General features: G+C 38.5%; 3 protein-coding genes across 9 annotated transcripts; 2 read left to right on the forward strand and 1 right to left on the reverse strand.

Annotated features, from left to right (window-relative positions):
• Positions 1 to 260: 260 nt before the first annotated feature.
• LOC135168965 (histone H1B-like) lies at positions 261 to 1,708 on the reverse strand. Its single transcript, XM_064133621.1, has one exon. The coding sequence runs from the start codon at positions 1,417 to 1,419 to the stop codon at positions 805 to 807; it is 615 nt and encodes a 204-aa protein (XP_063989691.1). The 5' UTR covers positions 1,420 to 1,708; the 3' UTR covers positions 261 to 804.
• A 1,912-nt stretch (positions 1,709 to 3,620) lies between these two features.
• On the forward strand, positions 3,621 to 16,332 carry LOC135168944 (NADP-dependent malic enzyme). 4 transcript variants are annotated; one of them, XM_064133590.1, is made up of 9 exons: positions 3,621 to 3,749; positions 3,983 to 4,120; positions 4,211 to 4,647; positions 8,262 to 8,442; positions 13,489 to 13,647; positions 13,809 to 13,976; positions 14,538 to 15,044; positions 15,189 to 15,852; positions 15,998 to 16,332. In XM_064133590.1, the coding sequence occupies exons 3-9, from the start codon at positions 4,514 to 4,516 to the stop codon at positions 16,111 to 16,113; spliced, it is 1,929 nt and encodes a 642-aa protein (XP_063989660.1). In that variant the 5' UTR covers positions 3,621 to 3,749; positions 3,983 to 4,120; positions 4,211 to 4,513; the 3' UTR covers positions 16,114 to 16,332. The 4 variants fall into 4 exon arrangements, with proteins under 4 accessions (XP_063989660.1, XP_063989682.1, XP_063989673.1 ...); XM_064133612.1 differs by lacking the exon at positions 8,262 to 8,442 and having other exon boundaries at positions 3,623 to 3,749; XM_064133603.1 differs by lacking the exons at positions 3,621 to 3,749; positions 3,983 to 4,120; positions 4,211 to 4,647 and adding an exon at positions 5,379 to 5,637.
• Positions 16,333 to 16,688: 356 nt separating this feature from the next.
• On the forward strand, positions 16,689 to 20,049 carry LOC135168651 (tigger transposable element-derived protein 4-like). Of its 4 annotated transcripts, XR_010300067.1 has the most exons (5): positions 16,689 to 16,826; positions 17,025 to 17,608; positions 17,681 to 19,519; positions 19,651 to 19,700; positions 19,786 to 20,049. XR_010300067.1 is itself a non-coding variant. In XM_064133040.1 (3 exons), exons 2-3 carry the CDS (start codon positions 17,089 to 17,091, stop codon positions 18,796 to 18,798), a joined length of 1,638 nt encoding a protein of 545 aa, XP_063989110.1. In that variant the 5' UTR covers positions 16,689 to 16,826; positions 17,025 to 17,088; the 3' UTR covers positions 18,799 to 20,049. The 4 variants fall into 4 exon arrangements, 1 of the variants encoding a protein (XP_063989110.1); XR_010300065.1 differs by having other exon boundaries at positions 17,681 to 19,700; XR_010300066.1 differs by having other exon boundaries at positions 19,651 to 20,049.
• The last annotated feature ends 1,659 nt before the right edge of the window (positions 20,050 to 21,708 follow it).

Here is a 21,708-nt window from a genome sequence, read left to right on the forward strand (position 1 = left end):
ATAGATGTATCTACTTTACCGGCAGGTTAATGAACGTAACATAGAGGACGTTGATAGCGTGCCATAAGGCGGCGGGAAATGCTTTGAATGAAGGTTAATCCATCTAAATTCACCCCCTGAAGGTCAATAAAGAACTTTTTTCACCCCTAGCCGAAGTACTCACTTCATTACGTGTAAATTATTTCTCTTCCCTTCGCTCCTAGAACTTCTGATCTCCCCTGAAATAATCGTAATTGCCAGTAGGAAAAAATCAATCAAGATAATTTAAATAACAATATTTATTTCCACAAACAAAAATGTTTTTTTCAACTACAAAATTCGTTGTTCACAAAAAAAAAATCTTAAAACCGACGTGCGAGATGTTGCGTTGGTTTTGCCTTCGCAATCCCTACATCAACCAAAAGTCCCAAATGTTCGCCAATAAAAAATAGAATAAATGCAATAATCCTGCCCTCCGGATGCAAAAGCACCAGAGATAACTCAAATCAGGAAATTTATTTTCAAAAACATTTCATTTTCAACGTCTCCCAAAAGATCTCCCACATCTTCTAAACAATGAAATTTATTCTGTACCAATCGAACATCCAATCAGGCTAGCTTATTCTAGGATAATTTATAAATATAAAAAACCTCTCAACTCTTCATTACAAACAAACAATGTCAAAACAAAGGTTGAGATCCCGTATGCGAGACGATGCCCAGGTGCTGCGTCCCGCAGTCCTCAACTTCCGACAAAAGACGCGATGATACCTTCGAGAGTTCTTATCTCGACTCAAAAGCCCCAGATGTTCATCATCCGGCGCCTCACTTCTTCCTCCCAGTCGTCTTCTTCACCGGTCTCTTGGCCTTGGTGACCATCCCCTGCTTCGCCGACTTCTTCACCACCTTCGGTGGAGCCTTGACCTTGGTGGCAGTCTTGGCCTTGGGGGGTTTGGCCGCAGGTCCTTTCTTCACCTTCTTAACCGCAGCCTTCATCGGAGTCGCAGTCTTCACGGCCGTTTTCTTCGAGGATTTCTTCACCGCGGTCTTCTTAGGACTTGAAACAGCCTTCACTACCTTCTGCACCATCGGTGACGCTTTCTTCCCCTTGGGGCCCTCCGACGCCGGAAGCTTGAAGGACCCAGCGGCGCCCTTTCCCTTCGTCTGCACCAGACTACCTCCGGCCACCGCTGTCTTCAGGTACCTCTTGATGAACGGCGCATGCCCTTCAGCGTTGATCTTGTAAACACTCGAAATATACTTTTTTATCGCATGCAGGGAGGAACCCCCCTTTTCCCTCAAACCCTTTATCGCACCGTTCACCATGTCAGCTGTTCTTGGGTGCGTCGATTTCGCTCTCGGCTTCTTCACCTTCTGGGACTTCTTGGGCTGTGCCGCAGGAGTCGCCGAAGAGGCCAATATCAATGCTGGAGTTCTCATATCCGTATTTTTTTTTATCAAAATCAATAACTCTTTCTGTGAATTGTTTTGGAATTTTACGTGCAATGTCTCTTCTTGTGCACTCAATTATTCATTAATCACTTAAAATTTAATATGAAAAAGACGGAGGGGGTGTTTAGTATACCTCGTGTGCTTGAAACTTTTCGCGAAATGTCAATTTTAATGACTTGTTATTTTCCCAAGTGTTTGAGATTTTTATTTTTTTATGGTATAATAACAACAGTAATATTAACACTGATTTAGTATTGCGTGTGGCCAAGAGCCCCGGGAAAACACCTGCCAGTACACGCGAGCACGGACCATGGAGAAAGACGGCTCCTGTCTTGTGCGCGAGAGGGCCACCAATAGTCACTCAATGCGGTACCGATTGCCACGTATTGAGGGCTTTTTTGGTACCTTCGGTAAGACTTCTTCGGGGTTCGATGGGTCGTGGATCTCGTTGAATATTCGGGGGTCCATGTAAAGAGGAATTTCCTCAGGATTTTTTGGGATTTCAACGGAGAATCGGGGTAAGCCAAGGGCGGTGCATTTCGGGTTGAAGTGCAATCTTCGTAAAGAATTGTTGAAATTGTAGGGCTGACGGGTTTTTTCGGGGGATTTTTATGGCGAGTCGAGGGGGAATAGTTAAGGGATTGGTTTCAGGGTGGTAGGGGTGCCTGCAGAAGGCCCTGGGGAGACTTTCAAAGGGTCGAAGTGGAGGCTCTGGTGCACCAACACCAGAGAAACGATTGTGTACTCTAGTGTCTGAGCATTCCGGTGCAGTCGCGGAAGATGTCTCAGGGGAAATCGAAGGGTCTTGATTTTTTTCGATCGGCGAAGGTCGATTTATCGGGGAAGTTTTGGAAGGGTTTTGAGGGTTTGAAGGCCTCGAAGTGGATGATAATTGATTCACTCGGCCGGCATTGTCGACTTCTGCTAATTTTGTAATATTTTTATTGTAAATAAAGCTTGATGATGAACGATTTCAGGTTGGAGGGGAGGTTTGTTTGGGTTTGGAGACAGTTGAAACTCGGTGAGAGAGAACGTCAGCTCCTGCACGACAGGACTCAGGCTCGGGGAGTCTGGAGCATTTGAGACTGTGTGGGAAGAGGATTAAAGAGTAAATTTCCGTTGACCTCGGGGCTGAAGCCAATTCAAAGGTTGAATGAAGGTTTTTCTGGTTTTTCAGGACGAATTTCATTGTGTCGTGGATTGTTTTATGGTGTGAAGCTAGGTGGGCTTGGTGAGTACCTCAAAAAGTAAATGCGTTCCCATCCTGACCGTTTCCTTTCGAGATTTACAACTGAGAAATAAACTTATCAATTCAGGCTCATTGATAAGAGGAAAATGTAATAATTTCGATCGAAGGACATTATTTGTTTTTCATAGAAGTTGAATAAGCCATTACTATTTCAAAACGAATCACAGGGGGGTCACACAGGACTTCTCAATTAGCTTTTATCCTGACTCTCTAAATTGTCAACGTCAAGATTTATTTCTTCTCCATGAGTGCAGAATAGGAAATGCGGGATTATTCGTCTGGAATTTATGGAACGTTTTATATAATGTGTGGGAAGGCATAGTTACTCCTCGAAATCGACATTGAGCAATCAGTCTTTCACGTCTACCCACTGCTATCTCATACAGCTTCGATCACGGAGAGTAGAAGTACCAGAATGTGGTGTGGCAAAATAGTGCAGGACACACATCACTTACCACCTGGTCTAGGTACAAATCCTTTCTGTAGTTGAATTTCAAGATCTGATGGCTGGAGTTGTTTTTATCCTCGTTGATGAGGCCACAAATACCTTAATGAAATTTTGCAAAATCCATTAGACTTTCATATCGAATCCTTCGATTTTTTAATCCATTTTTTCGTTCTGACCTACAACTAAACCCATAATCGCACATATAATGCGACCAAATCATTTATATTTCTTCATAGCAGATCAATTAATACAGGGGTTCATCAATAAAAAATAATATTGTTCTTTTAAAGCATTCAGTTATGAACGTTTTTATTCAAATGAGAACAACTATAGTTCTCAACTGAGAAACATTGTGTTGTGATATAAGTTTTCTCGAATGTGATATTACTAATTCATGATTAGCTGTGGAGATCACCAGATTTTCTAGAATTGCCTGAGTAGTTTGAAATAACTAGTGAAATGGCGGCTCCGTTGCAGGAGCTCCTGTCCCATAAACATAAATATAACCAAAACGTCTAGTACCGATGTCCAGTGCTGATCGTCGTTCATTATCTAATTCTTACAACAAACGTGCAATTCATGAATTTGATCAATAATTACAGCTATTGCACTCACTGCCAGGTAAGTAATTATTATTTATCACTGAATAAGTGCAATGATAATTCTGTAACCAACTGGTAAACGAGGTTGACCTGCATTGCAATTTTTTTTTTTTCGAAGTAGTGTCCCACTTCGATACAGAATTATCAATACAATTGTCTTAAGAACATCGATATTCCTAACCTCTAAAATCTACAACTAGATAATAAATTATATGGTGGCAGTTGAAAACTTGAACCAAAAATGTTTTTTAGGAGGCGTTCATGAAGAAAGCAAGAGCCCTGACATGAAAAACAATGAGAATAACAACTACTTGCTGAAAGTTTTTCAGTTTCTGTATTGGGTCAACAGATTCAGAGCTGCAGAAGGGGATAAAGGAGCCGTAAATTTAGGTATGACTTGAATTAAGGTTCTATAGTGTTACCTACTAAGCAGCATTCCAACCATTGGATCGTGTCCTCCACATTTTATTCTGTTTTCAGGCTGGAAAAACTGGAAAAAACTTTCAGGAGAAGCGTGGAAAGAAACTCCAACTGTTATTTCCAAAGAAAGTTCACTCTTGATCCTGAAGGCACGTCGAAAAACCAAAACCAAAGCAGATTTCAAAAGAATCCTGAGTAAATGTAGACATTACCTGTCAACGTTCAATTGGACATTGGGCAGACACGGCTCATTATCTCAGCAAATTATGAAAATCTCGTGATGCTCCACATGGAGTCTATTAACTCGATGGATTTACGATGCAGTATTCTTCACCAATTTGCAGATTTTTATCCTGAGGGCGAATGTCGGAGATGAGACATTTATGTCTCAAGAGCTTCTCCTTGAATTGCCTCGTCACACCCTCTTTACCTTTGATCTTGCAACGAAGGGGGATGAAGGAAATAAAAAAAGGAGATTATGCTTCGGGAATCTCAAGGTAAGTCAATGGTTTTTATTCGTTATTATTACTTATTTTGGGATTATTCCCAAAGCAATAAAAAACGAATGGCATTTCTCTGATTGCCATGGGAGATTCTCCGTAAAGTGGAGGAACTGTCTTCCAATGAATTTGACAACATGGTCAATCTATAATCCAGACTAAAAATTATTTCATTGGATACAGAATTTTGTAAGCGCATTGTACAATTTTAAGGTAGTAAAAAAATTGTATATAAAAATATAGTAAGTTTTCTATTCTTTATAAATTAATAGTCAAATTCTTCTGAATTATAATTAACAGAAAACATAAAATTTGACGTTTACAAAATTTTTTGTTATTCATAATTAAGGATTAAAAATATTAACGGATTTAAATAGAAAAAATTATGGGTTTTGAGTGATTTTGAGTGAACTTGTAAAATTACTTGGCTACAATTTCTGTCGATTCTCGTATTTTACACGGAATTACGCTCGCGCTCCATCCTGAGACCATTCTCCATGGCCAAGTGCAAAAAATCTTGAATAACATAATGACCAAGAGGTCTTTTTTTACATTAGTTCTGTGTACGATTGTACGTGTTATGCCTGCATAGGTAGCTCGAACGCCAATGAACACAGGTATGAAACATGACAGGCAACTGCTGCCACCGTCTCACCACTCGTGAAAGTTTCGTTGTACTTGAGATTTATATATCGGGCGAGCTACACACCCGCAATCTGTTTGTTTTCCACCGACCGTTGAGGTTTTCTCATGTCAATTGACTCAGTATCCTTACCTCGCGCTCCTGTGAACGCATAATCGAGGTGAACAGATCTCGCTATTTTATCCCGACTGAATAAATCGTTGATTTTTCATTTTAATGATTCATTAATTATTCAATCACATTGTTAATCGCGCCTTTAAAAACGGGGGAACAACAATGGGGGTAAGTCAGTCGAAAAGTTCCAAGGTCTCTTCCCAGGCACCACGTGCAGGAACATTCTTCATGTGAGTTGGTTGATATTTTTTTTTATTCCAACTATTAAACGTATTCACTTCCTCATTTATGGTCCGAAAATAACAGTTCTCAGTCGATCCATTATCGTGATATTCAAAGTTCAGTTGACAGTTCTTGACTGGTGATAAAAATCGTAACCTCGCGAATAGATAATTAGTTGTAATTAGCTGTAAGTATTCAATTTTAAAAATGGCAGTCCAGCTGTTTCCCAATGTCTGTGGTTTTCCATTAACTTCCGACTCATAATTCCGCGGGAGGGAATTCAGAATCGCATTCGATTCGGAATAACCTCGAGAATTATGGAAATTTCTAATAAGGAGGTGAGCAGTTCGTCGAAGAATTCGATGTTGAATAAGGAAAAAATAGGGGAATCGAGTGAATCGGTTTAAATAAGAAAGTTCATTCTTTGAATGTTTATGTAGTGACAAACATTCTGTTATCGACAAGAATCAAACTGAACAATCTCATGAGACAGGAATGATAAGAAATATAGAAAGATTAGATGAGGGTGCGGCAATGTAACCAGGAGGTTGAAATAATGAGTTGAATTTAAAGAAATCTACTGTTCTGACTCTATCACGAATCAAATTTTGTAACGTGTAGTTTAATGATTTCAATGTTTCTTAAAGTTATTGCATAACAAATAATTTCAAAAAACAAACAAATTTCAATAAACTACTGAATGAATTAACTTTTAATCAATGTCCAGGGATAGGCATTCGAATAATCACGAGACGTCCATTCGCCCAGAAACTTCCAATCGGTTTCTGGATTGGAAGATTCTAATTTTTTTAACAAGTTGATGAAGTATGCGTTTGAGAAAATACCAGAAATCGCTGATGGTAATGAGATTAGAACCTATGACCTTGGAATTTGCATTTCGAAGATTGATACATCACTACTGACTCGGTCACTCGGATCAGTTTCCGATAATACTAATTTTAAAACTGATAAATAAAATAAATTGTCAATCTTCAGTGCACGCCATTGGTCGCTACCTCACTGCTGACATTGGTTTCCAGAACGCGTGATAACCGGTAATATCAGCTGTTGAACAGCTGATCCGCTCCGAGTGCGGCAATTCAAATATAAAGTGCTTGAACCGCTGACGAATTCCAAACTTTCATTCCGTACAATTCCAACGATTTATCTCGATAACGGACATACGGCGGGCTGATCACGTAGACCGATAACCACGCCTTTGTATTTCACCGCGAAACGGTAGAGCAGTTTATGGCACTTTCCATTATTGGCGGCTGGTTTTCAATAAATATCTTGATCGTCTTGACATGTTCGTCACGATCTCCCCTGCAGCCCTCAATTAGATCTGCAAAAAAATTTATTACGAGACTTTTTGTTACTGCTCTTCAATTTAAAGAGATTCCTCAGCAACTCAACTAACTCAACTCACAATCGTTTTATTGTTTCACTATTTATTTTCCCAGAGAAGAAAAAAAAAACCGGAATCAGCTGAGCACACTCCGGTTGCCTTTAGCTGCCGCAACATCGCACTATAATTGCAGAATTATCGTCAGTTATCAGTGGATCGTTAACGGAGCCAGAGTCTCAAAATTGTGCAATTAGAATGAAAAGTGGTTAATCGCACTCGCTAATTAACTCATATATGAGTAATTAGTGATCGGACTTCAAACTTGTTGATAAGAGTTAACAGTAGGGGAGATGTGTTCGAGGAAATTTTTGGTATTTAGTGCCCGGTGTGGTGATGTGTTACCACGAAGAATAACAGAGCTCGGCCCTGTACACAGTAGATATTGTCTTTTCAGTGGTCGAAGGTAGAGGTTGATATAACTAAACATACATTCTCGTCATACATAAACAGTTGATAAAACAAAACATTTCTTGAACAATGAATCTGATTTATTATTCAGACATTGAACTCATTGTGAGAAAACGCTTGTTCGTGTTTTTGATGAGTCATTACTGATTTAATTAATCATCGATTCATAATGATCAAGAACTCGTTTATCAGCATGTTAAATTAATGATTTGCATTTTTTAAATATTATAAGACAACACATTAAATCGAATTATTATCGATAACAATAAAAATCTAATTATACGAAAATATTGACAATTTAAATGAGATGTTGAAAACAGGGGAATTTATTTAAAACAATAATAATTCTCTGCAATTAAAAATAACTGCATTTTTTATATTTTAATTTTTCAAAATGTTTTAAAAAGTTGATGCACTGGAATAAAAATTTAATTAGATTTTTTTTGCCAAACGTCTATTTGGAATAAATATGTAGGACTTAGTGCAAAAATCCGAGGCGAATAATTCTTAGAGAAATTAAATCTTTCGATAGAAAATGGTTCAGGAAAAATTGGATTTTATTGATTTTTTTTTTAATTTTGCTGTCTAATCGTACAGTAAATTTCTAAAAAATGTTGTACACTGTTATTTCATATTTTCACTCCCAATTTGGGCTAATACATCGCGCTTGCGCCCATCCCCACTCCACGTACGACAATTTACCCGATTGCATTAGCTAGTGCACAATACCCCACTCCTAGTCGATGTAGGATGTGTGCGGTTGAAATTGACGGTTTATAGAGCGTCGGCGTGACTCCAACTCACTTATTGCTTCAGGGTAAAGGGTGACAGTCGTGCCGAGGACACCGGCAGAGCAACTCATACCGGAAGTAAAAGTCAAGTGAAGGATATGTCGAGCCTCGAAAGGGATAGATTGGGTCAGCCTGGCCCAGGGGACGCCATCACCCCCAATCTCGTCCGGGGACTAGATCACATCCGGAATCCCCAGCTGAATAAGGTGAGACTCATTTTTCATTTTTTTTTTTTTAATTTCATTCATCCTCGTCATCCCATTTATCCCATTGTGTTGTATTTTAGTTCTTTTAAACGTGCAATCGTATCGATTGTTTGCGGCTATTCAACAAGTTGCTGTAGAGCTTTAATTTCATTGGTAATCATTCAGCAAATTACTTTCACTCTAGCTGATGTACATCTCAGGTGCACTTGGCCTTGACGAGAAATAGTCAGGAATTGCGTCATACGAGCGAAATCATCTTAAAATTTATCCCAGCGAAGTGAAAATTCTCTGGATTTTCTAACAGTTACTTCAGTTTTTTTACCATATTCTTTAACGGAAAATTATTCTGCATCGATTCATTCTATTTTTACGGGCGACACATGACACGCAGAGTCATGGAAACACCAAACTCCAGTGGAAAAAAAATATTATGGCAGTTGTGAGAATGCAATTCCAGTGGAATTAATCGGGGAATAGGTGAGGTTTGTCAGGGCTTCATTGGAATATTCCGACCCGATGACGAACATTGACGAGCCCCTCATGTTTTACTCATCGTCTGGACGATTTTTGAATCGAAAAAACGTTGACGGTATTATCTCGTGATATGTTCACTTTGTGTCGGGTATGAACGCGATTTCCTTCATTTTCATAGCGAATTATGCCTGCGAACTTTGGTCGTTATTCAAACGCAATGAGCCTATTCATAATTCAAAAATTATGTGGATTTTTTTATTGTTATTGCATTTACTGCGAGAATTTGCGAGGGGCTATTTTAGTGCCAAGTTCATAAGATGAGTCCGATGTCATCTTTCGATATTGTACAATTATATTTTTCAATTTTGCGCGCAATATCGAGTGAACCTGAATTTTGCTTTTCGATTGTTGATTATTAGAATTCATATTGTATTGTTTTCTTATCTATTTCGTTAATGAGCGACGTCCTTTTACAGACGGTCAAAGAATTACTCATTCTGGAGATAATTGAGTCATCAGTCTACAAAACTGAATTTCTAAAAAAATCTAAACTTTTATTTTGTTTATCCTTTTATCTATCTCAATCAATTAACCTTGATGGTTCTCTTATCTAGTTTATGAATGAATCTCAACAAACGTCTCGGCATCATAATTTCTCATTTTAACGTTCATTAGATAGATAATTTTCTAAACCATTCAGAGATAATTTAGGAAACGGGTCTCCCTAATAAAGTGACATTTCACGAGTGATGATTACTCCATTTATCTCTTACCGTAATTTGTCGTGGATTACTAAAGTTTTCCCAAATTGTTGAGAAGCCATAAAAAAGGTCGTCCCCAGCTGAAAATAGTTTTCTTCATTTTCCTCCCGAGCACTCGCTACCCACATAATTTACTTTTTTTAATATGTCATGGAATATAGCATCGATTTTCTAATAAATTTCCACTGCTACCCTGAATTGACCTCCGAGCTTTTCAATTAAAGCCGGAAGTGAGGGAGCAAATCAGGTCAGTCCTCATCAGTCCCAGCGAGAAATTTCCCTCTCTAATAGCTCCACCTGGGCTCCCTCCACCCCTCCATTGCAGAATTATGTTTCAAACTCGAAAAGAAAGTGCATTCAACTGATGATTGACCACCAGTCCACATATTGACTGTCTGCTCCCAAGTTGTTGACAATAGCTCGGGAAAAAAATATATTATCATCGTGTCCATGTGAATGACTCCTCATCCATAATGCATAGTCCCCAAGAAAGACAAATATCACTGGGGTTTCCTTTGGCTATCGATCGCTGAGGTTTGTCCCTTGAACCCAGTGTTGAAGGAAGCAGCTCAGACCCCCACGGCAACGGTATCCACGGGCGTTTGTTGGCATGGGGGTGGTTGGTACACTGTAAAGTACCGAATGAACGAGGGGTGGGCGGATTATATCATACTTGCATTAGAACCCATGAAATGGTGCAGGTGAGTTGGGAAAGTAGTGGCCATGGAGAAGGATTGGTGGACATACGTGCCCAAAGAGAGCCCTTGGATGATTATTCCTGAAGCTCTTTTGGCTATTGATGGAAGGGTATCGTTCATTTACATCACCAAATTCACTAAATTTTAATGAGTGGAGTTCACTTTGATCAGTTGTTCACACTTTTTTCTCTGCAAATCATTGATTATCATTAGCAGTTCACCCAAGTTTTGGAACATCTCAGTTCTGGGAGTATTTCCAATAGCTCGAAATATTATTTGTCTGTCAGTGGCTGCCTTTATTAATTTTCTGGAACAATCTTTAAACCGTGGGAACAGCCGGCAGATAACGTTGGTATCCACTTTAATGCATTCCCATTTGGCGGTCCTAACGAGAAAATAATGTGCCATTTTCCGATAGTTTCATAACTTCGGTCGTTGTAAAATGACGTTATAACTACATAACAATTAACGTATCGGTGATTTACATGAAAAATTTCGATCACTTAATTAAGTTTCATTTATGAGTTTATCATTTGGTGCATTAAGTGCATTGAAACCGACAGTTCACTATTTATTTCATTATTCATTAATATCATAAACTACATCAATTATTTCTTTTAATCAGCCGCAGAAATATGTGGTATTATCTCTGTTTAACTAATTGTTTTAATAATTCCTAGTATCGAAAACTCTTCATAATCGTGAAAATTCCTATAAAATGGGTAATTTTCCGCGTATCCCCAAGCCTCGGGGGCATCGACCTACTCTCAGGGGTACTTAAGACCGAAATGCATAATTCTGATTCCTCTGTATACTCTATGGTGTAATTATCCTTGAAGATCGCCCGAGTCGTGACTAACTATCGCGAGAACTTTAACGGAGAAGACCTTTCGCACGTAGGCCAGGCTGCCTGGTCTTCAGTTTACCCAATTTTTTAAAATATTATGGATTATCGCATGGGTCCTCCGAGTGTGACTTTCATTCCCAGAAGAAAGTCATAATCGTGGAGTTGGGGAAAGAAAGTGTGGAATTCTTTTACGACATCAAGATATAGAAAACTACGGATTTAGGCTACGCAAGGATTCCGGACATTCACAAATTATTTTTTCAATCTTCTTCAAGAATAATTATAATAATTATTATTCATTGGTGAATCATCTAATAGAAGGGAATTCCTCATGAACCCAGTGTTCCATTAAATAGAGCCCTCAATTCTAAATCTGATGAAAATGTCTTCAGAGAGTTTTAAAGTAATTTCAGAAATATCACAGGAAAAAGTCATGATAAGAATTTGATCAGAAGTAAGTGAAAAATCGTAGAATTAGAATTTAGACAATTTTCAACTATTTTCATTATTTTTGTCAGGTCATAAACAAAAAGAAATGTTTAAAAGTGAGTTGAAATTACGAACGATCGACGCATTTCATTCAAACTTCTCCACTTAATTAAATTCCATAATGGAATATCTTTTCTTTTGAAAAGTTTCTGCATCAAACGGGATCATTAGTATAATTGACGTACTCTCGAAGGACAATAAGAAGTCTCTGACGACTACAATATTCTGTTAAATAGGGCGTGCTCGTCTGCAGGAGCGACCGGAGTTTTGATCAATAGAGATGGTTCGTCCAATAACTCGACGGAAAAGTACTGGTTCCACTCTCTTTCTCACTTCCTCTTCTCTATTACTCCGTCAATTGATTCGAGAGCGAAAACAACAAGCATTTTGACCACTCAGTCCATTTCTTCGGTCAGATAAACCGTGAAACAATCCCTGGCCCGAGTATTCTTTTTATTTTACGAGTACAATGTTCGAGAGTTCACAATTCACTCTAAAGTCCAGTTCATATCCTGTTTTGGTGTTTAAGGAAATGGTTATGACCAAAATGAGGTTTCAATCGCCTCATGTCAATTAATTAAACCATTTTTTCTGGTTATCAATCCATGCACAATATGCATAGTACGATAGGTTCATAAACAATTCAAAGATCCGATGGAAATCGCAGTGTCATTCCAACAAAAAATATAATGGTTTCGTAAATTATATGAATAGATATAAACATTTTAACACTGCCAGAAAAATTTTAATTAAAGCCTATAGATTGTCATTAATTATCAAATTAATTTCCGGAATTTAGAACACTTTATTACTCGTTAAATAACATGACCATCTGGTACATAATGAAGCGATAACTTTAATTCGAATTTTATTAAATTTCATGAATGACTAATAATTTTAATCGCATAACTTCTCAATTAGTCAGCTGTTCCATACCGCAAATGGGGTCAGGAGAGAGACTCACGTGTCAACGCAAGCGTGAAGTAGATACGGATCCAGAGAAAGGCATTAAAACTTGTGTAACAGGTGTATCGCGCAATCCGCAAGTACTTACTGCAACCACTAATTCCGGTTGTTTTTTAACAATCGAAATTAGTGAGACTCTGTGCCGCCGTCTGTCACCGTCACAGGTGCTCCGTTGAGAGCTGATTTCTTATTTCCTAATAGAAGGGTGAAGGTTACTTGAGTAATGTCATGAGCGCAGACAGGCTGATTGCATTCATACACTTGTTCTTTGAATAATCAAGATATTCCGTTATCTCCAGACCATCCTTTGAGTGAAGAGGAGGTCATATTTTAATTATTGAAAAAAAATATCACCAATTTACATCGGGAAAATCGATAGATTTAATTTTTTGTTTCGAAACAGCGAGCGATTTTTCATTATTCAATCTAATCACAAGTAAATCATCAGTTCCCCCAATCAGTCCTCACCTTGTACTGATTGTAAGTCCTTTCAAAAAGCCCGGAGGCTCACAATTCAATATCTCTCGGACTCCTGATGCAAATGCTAGGTCCTTGTTCCACATGCAGTTTAACAAAATAATAAAAGGGTTCTTTAAAATTTACAATTACCTCTCTCTTTGCCCGCGTTTTATGTAATGACTCGGAGCTGTCGCTATTGATCTACAAGCCTTCAAGCGACCTCGACTAAAGTCAAGGTCTGGGGACAGGTGGTTCTTGATATTTTACGATGGAAAAAAAATCGTCTGCACAAATATCTTGTGTCATTCAATCTCATGTTATTTAATCAATGGTTTTGTGGGTTTTTTTTCAGGGAATGGCCTTCAGTCTTGAGGAGAGACAGACACTGGGAATTCATGGACTTCTTCCGGCTGCTGTGAAAACGCAGGAAGAACAATTGGAACTTTGCAGACTTAATTTGGACAGATATACTGATGATCTGTCGAAATATATTTACCTCACCGGCCTATTAGTGAGTATAATCAGACAAAAAAAAGTATACATTTTTTTATGACTGACTTCTTTATTTCAGTTGTTTTTTTTAACAAAAAGTGGATGTAATATATTGTCTTAAATTTGCATAAAGCACCTCTTACTTGATTTATGCAATAATGAAATGATGGTCTCTTCCAGGACAGGAATGAGCGACTGTTCTATCGCCTCCTGAGTGAGAACGTGGAGAAGATGATGCCGCTGGTGTACACCCCAACAGTAGGCCTAGCTTGTCAGAAATTCGGGCTAATCTACAGAAGACCTCGTGGTCTTTTCATCAGCATCCACGATAAGGGGCACGTATACGAGGTATGCAGATAGACTAATGAAAGCGATTCCTTCTCTTCATTTAAACTGACTCCATATTATGTTTTTTAACCCCTTTCAAATTCCAGTAATTTGAGGAATTATTGAGAATAACTGATAACTATTACAAACAAAAATGAGATAAAATTAATATGTACAGAAACGCAAAAGGAATTAACCTCGAAGTTAATTAGAACAGACTTAAAATTAAATTAAAGAACCCATTTAGAAAAAATTTTACATAATGAACGTCATTGAATCATTCAGGGGAGAGGGAGGAATATATTTACGTTATACAGACAACGTCTGTAACACCAAGGAGATGAATAAACGAGTATAAAAAAATAGCGTTGGATGAAAAAATAATGGTAACTGCTTCTTTTAATGTTGAGACAATGAATAATTCAATTCAATTAAATTCAAGTACATGCTCGTATAAATTCCATTCCGCAGCAAATTGTTAATTTATTAACAAAAACAAATTGGACGTCTAGCGACAAATGAATCCATTCCTTTTTAAATTTCAATTTATATAAATCCCATTATCATTTTGACATATTTCAGGTAGTGAAGAACTGGCCTGAGCATGATGTTAGAGCGGTCGTAGTAACTGATGGCCAGAGAATTCTGGGTCTCGGTGATCTCGGTGCCCACGGCATGGGCATCCCCATCGGTAAATTATCCCTGTACACAGCACTGGCTGGTATCAAGCCCCACCAGTGTCTCCCCATTACTTTGGACGTTGGGACCAACAACGAGGGATTACTCGAGGATCCTCTCTACATCGGGCACAAGCACAAACGTATCACGGGGGAGGAGTACGACGAGTTCCTGGATGAGTTTATGCAGGCAATCGTCAAGCGTTATGGACAAAACACTTTGATACAGTTCGAGGACTTTGGAAATTCCAATGCATTCAGACTTCTCCAAAAATACAGGGATGCGTATTGCACGTTTAATGATGATATTCAAGGGACTGCTTCGGTTGCTGTTGCTGGACTACTTTCGGCACTCAAGATTACCAAAACCGAACTGTCGAAGAATACTATTGTGTTCCAAGGGGCTGGAGAGGTAATTTTTACAAGATTTATTCATACAGAATTCCACGAAAATGTTAATGATTTATTATTTATCTGAAGAAGAGCTATTTTTAGGCGACAATATCTCAATTTGTTTTCCAAACTAAAAATCGGTCTATTCAAATAATTTTTACAGGCTGCACTGGGTATTGCAGAGCTCTGTGTACAAGCAATGAAGGAGGCGGGTGTGTCCGAGAAGGAAGCGCTAAATAAGATCTGGATGGTGGATTCAAAAGGACTGATAGTGAAAAATCGTGCGTCCGGAGGTGTAACAGAGCACAAGGCTCGTTTTGCCCGAGAGCAAGACCCGATTGACACTCTGGTGCAAGTGGTCAAGGGGGCGAAACCCTCAATACTGATAGGAGCTGCCGCTATCGGTGGAGCATTCACCCAAGAGATCCTTGAGGACATGGGCAATTTCAATGAGAAGCCGATCATATTTGCTCTGAGCAATCCAACCAGCCAGGCTGAGTGCACTGCCGAGGACGCCTACAAAGCCACCAACGGACGTGCCATTTTCGCCAGTGGATCACCCTTCGATCCAGTCACCATTGATGGGAAGACTTACCATCCTGGACAGGGCAATAACAGTTACATCTTCCCAGGTATTGCTCTGGGAGTTATCTGCGCTGGGATGAAGACCATTCCTCAGGAGACTTTCCTCATTGCGGCTAAGGCCCTTGCGGAAATTGTCACTGATGCTGATCGAGAATCGGGAAATGTTTACCCACCGCTACAGGATATCCAGAAGTGTTCCACTAAAATTGCGGTCGAGGTTATGGCTTATGCGTACAGAGAATGTAAGTTTTCAAATATTTATATTATGTTTAGTACATTATTATAATATAAATGTATCCTTACATTTTGGCAGATGCTTTTAGCTGCGCAATATTGTGAATTATTGAGGGGAAACAGATAATTATTTAGAAATTTATCTGGTTACAGCTCTAGCGACTGTTCATCCAGAGCCAGAAAACTACGAAGACTTCATAAAAGCACAATTGTATGACACGACCTACAAAACAGCCCTGCCAGTCACCTACTCGTGGCCTAAACTCTGAGCACAATTTTCTTTTCAACTCACGATGGACGGCTCCTAAACCTCGAGATTCATCAACCACTCCCTGAATTTTTGTGATTTTTTTATTGAATAATGGAGTATTTAAACATGATAAACGAAAGTATGAGGATAAGTTTAAGGAAATTCTAGATGGTGATTCACTTATTTATGTTGTACAAAATGGAATAAATATATCAACTATTTGTTGAAGAGAGCATTACATTGGGCGTTTACTGATTACCCGCAATTTTTTTCAATGATAAGGACAAATATGACGAGAATTAATTAATTCCGATAATGATCGATTTTACAATTGAATCCTCAGCTACAATAAGACACAACTTAGATATTCAAGTTCTATAGAAATCCAATTTTCCTGGTATTTTCAACGAATTTTTTTCCTACCTGCGGTAATAAAGAAAATCTAACCACTAATCCCCTTAATTTGAAATAAATAGAGTAACTTTTACAATCAAATCAACAGAGGAATTCTAAACATTTGTAAAAAAATTCAAATTCCTGCCAAGTTCCCTCATAAACAATGCCACTTCCGGTTCGCACTCGTTTAACAGCAACTTCGCACAGTTTGAAGATAGCCGGCTGTAAATGTTTGCCAAACAACAACAGCGTTTGCACGATACCTGGACAAATCTCAATTTGTGTTGATAGTGGCTCAGAACGACTACAAATGGCCCTTTGAGGAGTCCACCAAAGGTGAGTACACCCTAAACTTTATTACTTTGCAAATGAGTGCCTTATTTTCTGCTTTTTTTGTTTGGAAAACTTGACATAACCTCAATCAATGTTTACATCTCAATGATCGTTCTCCACGATATCCACTAAAATTGCTCGGCAGATTCATGACATATTTTCCATGTGAAGTATTAACAACACATTTTTATCTTTTTTGAGGGATTGTACGGTCAAAAAAAGAGAAGTTGATCTTCATTTTTTGTCATCAAAAAAGAACAAAGGAATGGAGTTGGACATAATGCCACAGAAAATGATGGAGAACGAGGATTTGTCACCCATCAGGGATCGTGACGAGAACATGGAGTCTATGAAGAAGTATCCACGACACAGGCACTCGGTGGAAATGAAGTTGGACTGTATCAAACGAATAGAGAATGGAGAGACAATGAAGGCCATCTCCGAGGAGGTGGGAGTTGCCAGATGTACTATTCGTTCCTGGGTGAAAAACAAGGACAATCTCCTTACGCCTAAAGTGATGAGAATCCACAATTCAGATTCTGAGTTGACGATAAAACAGGAGCCTGGAGCCTCTGACGTCGAGAGTAATGGGAAAGGGCCTGACGGGAGTGGTAACTTAATACCTTTGGGAATGAAACCGAGACCGAAGCCTAGACCGAAGCCGAAACTCAAGATGCCAGGACCGAGGGAGCCAGACATACCTCAGCTTGTCAATAATTCGTTGCTCAAGTGGTATGAGTATTGTCAGCAGAGGGGCATTGCTGTTACTAGGGCTCATTTTGAAGGTAATTATCACTCTTTGAGCGTTCACAGAAAAGTTAATAGACTTTCTCATTGATTTCTTTATTTTCTCCTAGAAAAAACCGACGCCTTCTTCAAAAAACACGGAATTGAGAACTTTTACATGACCAATGAATGGTTAATAAAATGGTGCAAACAGCACGGCTTCCGAGTACTCTCTGAAACTCTCGAAAGCATCCCCATAGTCCAGATTACCGATGGAGACTTTCAACGTGAGTTGAAGAACACCCTGGGCTGTACAGATTACCAGAAATGCCAGGTCTTCAACTGCTCAGTGCTCTCCTGGAGCTACAAGTCCCTCCCATTATCTCTGGGATATCAAGTGGAGAGAGAGCACCCCCAGGACGACTACATGAGAGTCTTTTCCTTCTCGAACGCCGACCTGAGTCTGAAAGTGCCCCTGATCTGTACTTTAAATTCGGGTAAAAAAAAATTCTGGAAAAACGAGTTCAATCTACCTCTTTACTCGACAGAAACAGATGCCGAGAGACTAGACTCAACGGTTTTCACTCACTGGCTCAATCAGGAGTTTTCCCCCCACGTCATCAAATTCTTAAGTGAGAAGAATCTCCCCATGAAAGTCCTTCTGATCCTTGATAAGGACATTTTCGAGGCGCCAAAGCTACCCGTAGAATTCACAGGTTTGAAGACAATTATCGTGTCCAAAACCTCTAGCTTTCTCGTCAGGCCTTTTGACTCTGAACTTGTTGCCCTCATGAAGAACTGCAAACGCTCATTTCTGAAGAAAGTCAACAATATGATTCAGGAAAACAATACTGTCCCCTTGATCCAACACCTGGATAGTATCAATAATGGGCACTTCCTTGCCTGGATTAAGATGCACTGGAAACGTGGCCCTGATGGAATATCCGAGCCCACTGACACTCAGCTAGTGCGATGCCTACCAGGGGGCAAGATACTCAGCCTCGAGACCATCGAACGGTGGTTCAGGAGGTGTCAACCGGAGATTATCGAGAAGAAGGAGATGCCCAATGTTGTCATTAAAAGTGAATGTGATACAGATGCGATATCCTCGGAGGAAGCCAAGGGCTGTCTAGACAAGCTTATCTCCTACTTTAGCTTTCATAAGATGTTGGAGAACGAGGAGATGCAAGTGTTCAATAATGCCAAGCAACGTATTACTGATATGCTAGAGGTGAATAGAGTGGTCTGACTGGATTAATGCAGGGAAGTGAGGGCTAGGAATATATGGGTGACGTTTATTCGAGTTGTTTAATTTAAATAACAGCTATTTGCATGTTGTACACATGCAGATCATTGACTGGATTAACCGTTTATTGTTCCACGTACGAGAAATTTCATGGAAACACTTGCAGAATTTTCGAGAGATTTGGTTTTGCAATTTAATAGGTTTGGATATGTTCCTTCAATATAAACGTTCGATAGAAAATATTGTATTTTTTCCTATGAAATTTTCTCGTACATGGAAGCAATCAAACGGATTAATTGTCAATTGTTGTCGTTTAATGCACCTGGGCACCATGTATTCGTTGGAGTTTTGTGATACTGAAGCATTATGAATATTTAGTAGGAATTCATCAGTGTAGTTCTTGAAGGACACGGAGAGCTCAAGAACCAAAATTTTAACTTTCTAACAAAGTTTACAGAGAGAGTTTTTAGAAGTATTCTACAATCTCCGTGAATTTCAGTTGTTTTACGTTGAAGTGAACATTATGAATAATATAATTCAGCTGACATTTAAGATTTATTTGTATTGAATAAGCCCAAAGATGTAATTATTCAAGAAGCAAGTGGTTTGCATGAGCTTTCCACTTGGATTTCCTTAACATTTAGTTATGAATCGGTGAGGGTATTTTCATCAGCGTATGGAGTCAATAATCGTCGGTCAACAGCTGATAGAACTGATATCAATGGTTAGTACTTGAAATGAAATGTTCAATGAGGTGTGTGAGGCCCTGTAACTGTCTATTTCACGTGCCATAGACTCTAGGATTTCATTTACGACGAAATATCCTAATTTTTCTTTTATATTTTTATATTTCAGTATGTATATTGTATATCGATCTTCCTACGAGTGAGGAAAAAACTATTCAGGTATTTTAAGTAGTTCTAATGTGTGAGTTTCGAAATAAATCACCGGGGAAGAGCTGTTTTCATTCCTTCCATCGTATTCTTCCAGTGGTCATCCGAGTAACGATGATTTTATTTCACTGTTCCAATGGTGGTTCACTCAATTTATGCATCTACCTCATTCGAACAATCACCAGGCTCACCCTTGATTAATTTAACTTCCAACCATCTAAAGCGTAAGCATTCTATGATTTATTGTATTTTTAACAACGAAAAAGTCTTTTGTTTTTGATCCTTCTAGGAAATGTAAGAATATTGATTGTATTCTAGGCGTTATCGAGACAAGATAATGTTAATAAAAACAACTATCGAATGTGGAGAAGTTTTATTCATTCCATTGTACACTGCAGTGTTCTTGTAATGTAAATATTCCTGCGGATTGATTATAGATTACATGATAATTTCCATTTAGCACGTTGGACAGCATCCGGGATATGGCTTCGACATATCCACTTTTGTGGCTGGAGCGCCATTACAGTAAGCTACTCCACAACTGGAATTCAAATTCTGGAGTTAGAAGTCAATTGGGAAACCAAAGCAGAATGTTTTAATTTTGAGATAAATTTTATATAAAGTGTTTGTTGAATGAAACATCTTGAATCATTACGATAATGAGCTCTTTTCATATATATATTGTCCAGAGCTTCTCATACTCCCACTATAATTAAATTTCTCACTTTTTTTCTCACATATAATACCACAAGTGGTTCAAAATTATCGAATATTTCCCGATAGATTCGTTGCAAACAAATGAAGGAGTCAAGTTTTTCAGGCTAAAAAATCACGAGTGCGAAGCACGAGTGATTTTTCCTGAAAAACTTGACGACTTCATTTGTATGCAGGGAACCTAGAGGGAAATATTCTATAATTTTGAAACTCGAGTGGTATTCAGGGGATTATTTTTCCTATCCAAATTTCGGCCAAGAGAATTGTGCCATGACATGAAAAGAGGTTTATTTGGTTAAGTGTCGTTTGTTTACCAAAATATTCAAAAAATTATCGCTGATATTCGAGGTAGGCTATACAAAATATCAACAAATGGTGCAATTCTATTGGCTGAAATTTGGGTGGGAAAAATAATCATAAATATTTAATCCTCAATTTTGGGAAAGGCGATGGAATAACTATTCCATAAATAATTATTTCTAAAATTCATTATTTTTCTTACCTTGCTATATCAACTAGTCCACCGTTCAAACAGGTACGTTGGACACAGTCCTTGTCTGTCCAAATATCACCAGGTTTGCAGTTGGGATCGGCTAATGGTCAATAAAAAAAACCCAATTGAAAATTCGGTGTAAATATTGAAAATCACATTTTCTTAACTGCAAAGAAACACTCACAACCAACAGCAGTGGCACCGGATACTCCATCAGTGAAGAAGCAAATGGCAGCAACAACGCAAACAACAAATACAACCTTCATGTTGATGATTTTTCCGGTCGTTCTGGCTCGGAGAATATTTTTCAATTGATGATTTGATGTGAAAAAACAGTTTTCATCAACTTATATACTCGATCCACCTCCACTACCCTTTCACCAGGCTCTTCGTTAACTGACCTTGCTATCTTCACGTGATAAGTCGCGTCATGGAGATTTGGAATAGACCAGCCTAGCCCCGTGTAAACATCTTTTTTATTGAATTTATTTTCTTCACTAATATGGAAAATTTCTAATGACTTTGTAATGGTGGAAGAATTATCGATGAATTCCATTAATTGAGTAAGCAACTGGAATTCATATACTCGTAACAATTGGCTCATTCCAACAATTTTATTTGTTTTCCAATCAGTAGTGAAGTGAGGAAACTGCGATAAGTCAATTTTGACTTAAACTAACTTGATTAAACTTAACTTGACTTCATTTGACCTGACCCTTAATTATTTCTAGCAAATACCTCAGAAATCAGGGACGATAATAAAAGTATTATCACTTTCTTTGTAAAGTTCTTCAACAAATGCAATTATAGAAC

The sequence above is a fragment of the Diachasmimorpha longicaudata genome, chromosome 1 (assembly GCF_034640455.1).
Source record: "Diachasmimorpha longicaudata isolate KC_UGA_2023 chromosome 1, iyDiaLong2, whole genome shotgun sequence".
Lineage (NCBI taxonomy): Eukaryota > Metazoa > Arthropoda > Insecta > Hymenoptera > Braconidae > Diachasmimorpha > Diachasmimorpha longicaudata.

What these genes read in the sequence shown, in the direction of transcription:
- LOC135168965 (XM_064133621.1), bottom strand. Translation starts at nt 1,419, where the DNA reads ATGAGAACTCCAGCATTGATATTGGCCTCTTCGGCGACTCCTGCGGCA.
- LOC135168944 (XM_064133590.1), top strand. Translation starts at nt 4,514, where the DNA reads ATGTCGGAGATGAGACATTTATGTCTCAAGAGCTTCTCCTTGAATTGC. An exon ending in GGAATCCCCAGCTGAATAAG is followed by an intron (nt 8,443 to 13,488) that starts GTGAGACTCATT and finishes GTTTTTTTTCAG; the next exon opens with GGAATGGCCTTCAGTCTTGA. An exon ending in GGCTTATGCGTACAGAGAAT is followed by an intron (nt 15,853 to 15,997) that starts GTAAGTTTTCAA and finishes ATCTGGTTACAG; the next exon opens with CTCTAGCGACTGTTCATCCA.
- LOC135168651 (XM_064133040.1), top strand. Translation starts at nt 17,089, where the DNA reads ATGGAGTTGGACATAATGCCACAGAAAATGATGGAGAACGAGGATTTG. An exon ending in TACTAGGGCTCATTTTGAAG is followed by an intron (nt 17,609 to 17,680) that starts GTAATTATCACT and finishes ATTTTCTCCTAG; the next exon opens with AAAAAACCGACGCCTTCTTC.